General features: G+C 51.4%; 2 protein-coding genes across 2 annotated transcripts; one reads left to right on the top strand and one right to left on the bottom strand.

Moving 5' to 3' along the window:
- Positions 1 to 708: 708 nt before the first annotated feature.
- LOC115783939 (basic salivary proline-rich protein 1-like) lies at positions 709 to 1,836 on the top strand (the record flags this gene model as incomplete). Its single annotated transcript, XM_030734947.1, is given in 2 exon segments — positions 709 to 906; positions 949 to 1,836. Coding segments are annotated over 2 exon segments (1,086 nt in total), but the record flags the coding sequence as incomplete, so codon positions are not given.
- A 1,133-nt stretch (positions 1,837 to 2,969) lies between these two features.
- On the bottom strand, positions 2,970 to 3,458 carry LOC115783940 (sericin-1-like; the record flags this gene model as incomplete). The annotated part of the gene is made up of 1 exon (XM_030734948.1): positions 2,970 to 3,458. A coding segment is annotated over one exon (489 nt), but the record flags the coding sequence as incomplete, so codon positions are not given.
- Between the last annotated feature and the right edge of the window lie 2,357 nt (positions 3,459 to 5,815).

Genomic DNA, 5,815 nt, shown 5'->3' with positions numbered 1-5,815 from the left:
ATTTTAATTTACCTTTTTTGTCAAATTTATCTTTTACCCCAATTTCTGTTTCCTTACACGTAGCAAGAAGAAAACCTGTGAGAGACATCTCACTAGGAAAAAATGGGATCCCAGGGAGGTAAGAATGTCAATCCTCCTTCCTACAGTGCCATATGCAAATGATATTCGGATCCATATTTCTTCTTTATAATTGGAATGTGTAATGTGGGTTAAAGAGTATGCACAGGAAAAAAGTGAAAATGTGTAAAATGGTTGAATATGAAAGATAAATTAAATGTTTGAGTGTTTGGAAAAATGGAGATGGGAATGTAGGAGTAAAAAATAAATAGTTAAAGAACTCGGCGGAGAGCGAGTTCTCAGCGGAGTTTTAAGTGGCAGAACAGCTGATGCCCTAATTAATGGAGTGGCGGTTTTGGGCCCACCTCCATATGTTATTTGTGATACCTCCATCTCTCTATGCCTTTTTGCACCCACCACCTCCACCTCTTCATTGCTTGTCTGCGGGTTGTGCTGCAGCAGCGGCTGAGACAGCTCCACCTCAGAAGAGACTTCAACATTGCTCTCCCCTGTAGGAGGACAGACCAGATAGGCCGCTGCAAGCAGAGGCCTGAAGTGTGACAGCCATCACACTGAACTGAGCAGGAGGAGGAGGAGGAACCGGCACCAGAGGAACCAGAGGGGGAACCGGCACCAGAGGGGGAACCAGAGGGGGAACCGGCACCAGACGGGGAACCAGAGGGGGAACCAGAGGGGAAACCGGAACCAGAGGGGGAACCAGAGGGGGAACCGGCACCAGAGGGGGAACCAGAGGGGGAACCGGCACCAGACGGGGAACCAGAGGGGGAACCAGAGGGGAAACCGGAACCAGAGGGGGAACCAGCACCAGAGGAACCAGAGGGGGAACCGGCACCAGAGGAACCAAAGGGGGAACCGGCACCAGAAGAAGAGGAACCAGAGGGGGAACCAGAGGGGGAACCGGCACCAGAGGGGGAACCAGAGGGGGAACCGGCACCAGACAAGGAACCAGAGGGGGAACCAGAGGGGGAACCGGCACCAGACGGGGAACCAGAGGGGGAACCGGCACCAGAGGGGGAACCAGAGGGGGAACCAGAGGGGAAACCGGAACCAGAGGGGGAACCGGCACCAGAGGAACCAGAGGGGGAACCGGCACCAGAGGAACCAAAGGGGGAACCGGCACCAGAGGGGGAACCAGAGGGGGAACCGGCACCAGACAAGGAACCAGAGGGGGAACCAGAGGGGGAACCGGCACCATAAGAAGAGGAACCAGAGGGGGAACCGGCACCAGAAGAAGAAGAACCAGAAGGGGAACCAGAGGGGGAACCGGCACCAGAGGGGGAACCAGAGGGGGAACCAGAACGAGAGGGGGAACCAGAGGGGGAACCGGCACCAGACGGGGAACCAGAGGGGGAACCAGAGGGGAAACCGGAACCAGAGGGGGAACCGGCACCAGAGAAACCAGAAGGGGAACCGGCACCAGAAGAAGAGGAACCAGAGGGGGAACCGGCACCGGACGGGGAACCAGAGGGGGAACCGGCACCAGACAAGGAACCAGAAGGGGAACCAGAGGGGGAACCAGAGGGGAAACCGGAACCAGAGGGGGAACCAGAGGGGGAACCAGCACCAGAGGGGGAACCGGCACCAGAGGAACCAGAGGGGGAACCGGCACCAGAAGAAGAGGAACCAGAGGGGGAACCGGCACCAGAAGAAGAGGAACCAGAAGGGGAACAAGAGGGGGAACCGGCACCAGAGGGGGAACCAGAACCAGAGGGGGAACCGGCACCAGAGGAACCAGAGGGGGAACCAGAACGAGAGGGGGAACCGGCACCAGAGGGGGAACCGGCACCAGAGGAACCAGAGGGAGAACCGGCACCAGAGGAACAAGAAGGGGAACCGGCACCAGAAGAAGAGGAACCAGAAGGGGAACCGGCACCAGAAGGGGAACCGGCACCAGAAGAAGAACCGGCACCAGAGGAACCAAAGGGGGAACCGGCACCAAAGGGGGAACCGGCACCAGAGGGGGAACCGGCACCAGAGGAACCAGAGGGGGAACCGGCACCAGAGGAACCAGAAGGGGAACCGGCACCAGAACCAGAAGGACTGGAACCAGAAGAAGAACCGGCACCAGAAGAAGAACCGGCACCAGAGGAACCAAAGGGGGAACCGGCACCAGAAGAAGAGGAACCAGAAGGGGAACAAGAGGGGGAACCGGCACCAGAGGGGGAACCAGAACCAGAGGGGGAACCGGCACCAGAGGAACCAGAGGGGGAACCAGAACGAGAGGGGGAACCAGAGGGGGAACCGGCACCAGAGGGGGAACCGGCACCAGAGGAACCAGAGGGAGAACCGGCACCAGAGGAACCAGAAGGGGAACCGGCACCAGAAGAAGAGGAACCAGAAGGGGAACCGGCACCAGAAGGGGAACCGGCACCAGAAGAAGAACCGGCACCAGAGGAACCAAAGGGGTAACCGGCACCAAAGGGGGAACCGGCACCAGAGGGGGAACCGGCACCAGAGGAACAAGAGGGGGAACCGGCACCAGAGGAACCAGAAGGGGAACCGGCACCAGAACCAGAAGGACTGGAACCAGAAGAAGAACCGGCACCAGAAGAAGAACTGGCACCAGAGGAACCAAAGGGGGAACCGGCACCAGAGGGGGAACCGGCACCAGAGGAACCAGAGGGGGAACCGGCACCAGAGGAACCAAAGGGGGAACCGGCACCAGAGGGGGAACCGGCACCAGAGGAACCAGAGGGGGAACCGGCACCAGAGGAACCAGAAGGGGAACCGGCACCAGAAGAAGAGGAACCTGAAGGGGAACCGGCACCAGAACCAGAAGTACTGGAACCAGAAGAAGAACCGGCACCAGAGGAACCAGAGGGGGAACCGGCACCAGAAGAAGAACCGGCACCAGAGGAACCAGAGGGGGAACCAGCACCAGAGGGGGAACCGGCACCAGAGGAACCAGAGGGGGAACCGGCACCAGAGGAACCAGAAGGGGAACCGGCACCAGAAGAAGAGGAACCAGAAGGGGAACCGGCACCAGAACCAGAAGGACTGGAACCAGAAGAAGAACCGGCACCAGAAGAGGAACCGGCACCAGAAGAACCAAAGGGGGAACCGGCACCAAAGGGGGAACCGGCACCAGAGGAACCAGAGGGGGAACCGGCACCAGAAGAAGAGGAACCAGAAGGGGAACCGGCACCAGAACCAGAAGGACTGGAACCAGAAGAAGAACCGGCACCAGAAGAGGAACCGGCACCAGAGGAACCAGAAGGGGAACTGGCACCAGAACCAGAAGGACTGAAACCAGAAGAAGAACCAGCACCAGAACCAGAAGGACTGGCACTAGAAGAACCGGCACCAGAACAAGAACCAGCACCAGAACCAGAAGGACTGGCACTAGAAGAACCGGCACCAGAACAAGAACCAGCACCAGAACCAGAAGGACTGGCACCAGAAGAACCGGCACCAGAACCAGAAGAACCAGAAGAAGAACCAGCACTAGAACCAGAAGAACCAGAAGAAGAACCAGCACTAGAACCAGAAGAACCAGAAGAACTTTCCTTGGTTTGTAAAATGGAGCCATGGGTCAGGTCATGTCTCCAAAGGGGGAATGCTATGAATGGTACCTTGAAAAACAAACTGGCCAAATGTCGTGAAGAGATGGGACTTTCCTGGGTCAAAGCTTTGTCACTAGTACTCATGTACATCCGAAGAAGAGCAAGAACAAATCTTTCTCCTTACGAGTCTCCTTTTGGGAGACTGCCGTGGATGGGGGGAAGCCCATCCACAATCAAAATCTTACTACAGAGTTGTATGAGCATGATATGTTAACATACTGTCAAACTTTGTCAAAAGCTGTTTTTCAGAACCAGGAGAACACAGAAGGAAGTGCTGGAGAGCTCTGAGGTGGCAAGGCCTGTTCTTGGTCTCATTGACTATATACACTGCAGTGAAGGTCGCTGAAAGAGCAATGTGGGTTCATGCCAGCCACTGCAAACCCTTCTTTGGACAGCCCCCAAATGAGAAGGGAACAACTCAGAACATCGTTGAGGACGACAATGGCTTATCACTGTGCTGAGAAACACTTCACTTGCACTATCTTCACCATCACCTTTGTTTCCTTGGCCATTGCCTTGTGGTGGTCTCTTGCGGGAGACCCATGCTGAAGTATTCCACATCAGGAAAGAGAGACACATACACCACCTAGAGCACACTTCTCCAGATAGTGAGAGATGGTTCAGCTATTGTACAGTGGAGACTGAAACGGAGCTGGAAGGGGAGTAATACTGTGATATTACTACATATGGACAGTAAAGTGAATTTGTCAACTTTTTGTGAGGCTCTTTCTACTTTGGGTGTTTAGGTTTATGGAAAAGTTATTTTATGGGTTCATGTCATTTTCTTATTGGGTACTATTTAACAACAGTAGTTGCCTCATTTGAATTGTGCATCTTTTGCATTTTTGTTTAATTAACCAAGAAATGGATTAGACGTTTACACATGAAACCACATTGTAAAGGCATAAATAGTTATTCTGTGTCATGTTTGTTTCTACAGATGTTTGTAAGCTTAGCAGGTACTTCAGTTCACCTTCAGTAATTGCTTTAGAGCACTCTGAGTTTGGAAATGGTATTCTAATCTTCTGTCAAGTGAGTTGAGATCTTGATTGCCCAATAGCCTCAGCCTGGTATTGCGTGGACAATCATAATTCAGATTTATAGAATTGTTAGAAATGAATTGTATGATTTAGGATCAAATAATGAGTGTATGTGTAACACAGAAATGACAGTTAAAGAAATGTATTGAGGAAATTGCGAAATCAGAGCTAAGGGTAAAATGAGGAACTCGAAACTGTTGCTGAGAGACGAACAAGAGCAAAGTTAAAAACATGTAGAGACATGTCCTAAAATGGTAAAGAGCCTGAAAGACCCATATGTTAAATAGAAATGGAGTGATGATTAAGTGTGACACCCCAGTTGGATAAAGGCGATGGGGTGATGGTCTGTCATGGTGATGTATGGAAGCTAGGATGTGTCTTAGATGTAGACTATAAAAGGTGATGTGCAGAAGCATCAAATGAGAATTGCAGGAGTTTCTTCCCCGGACAAGAACTGCGCTTTAGAGAGGACCGAGCCAAACCCTCTGTGGATTCTAATTTGACTTAGGACAGATCTGCCGGTATTCTCCCTGCTTCTCAGTTGAAGTTGGATGTGACCTTGCTGTTGGATTTCTATCTTTTGGACTTTATACTGAGTCAGAGAAGATTTCTGGATTGCAGCGTGAGGATTATAAAAAGGACAGTTGACAGAAGGACAGAAACGTCTTCCTTTTGGACTTCTCCTTTTTCCCCACTTCACGGAGGCAGCTTTCAACAGACTGGATTTGGGTGTGGTCGCTTCGGCCGAGCGGCTCACTCGAAGCCTTTCCTTTCCTAAAAGGATTATTGAACAAAATTGGACATTTCCATCCCCCTTTCTTCAGCAACACAGCTCATAAGTAATTCTTTTCTGATTGAAATTTAATTGTTTTAAGATTAACCATGATTGGTTTAAATTGATTTTGAATTATGAATTTTGAGTTAATTACTGGATTTTAAGGATTAAGAATTGATTTTGATTTATTGCTAATTGCTTGAGCTGAACCTGCATAATAAAATTTGACTCTAAAAAGTCAGAAGAGCTCTTTTGATAGTTATTTCTCTCCTTACTGGTACACTCAGAGCTAGATGTTAAAGCTAACTTACCTAGAGTTTTACTATCATGAGACTATTTGATCACACTAGTCTACAAAT

Source organism: Archocentrus centrarchus, chromosome 8, assembly GCF_007364275.1.
Source record: "Archocentrus centrarchus isolate MPI-CPG fArcCen1 chromosome 8, fArcCen1, whole genome shotgun sequence".
Classification (NCBI taxonomy): Eukaryota; Metazoa; Chordata; class Actinopteri; order Cichliformes; family Cichlidae; genus Archocentrus; species Archocentrus centrarchus.
This window is presented reverse-complemented; position numbering and strand designations above follow the sequence as displayed.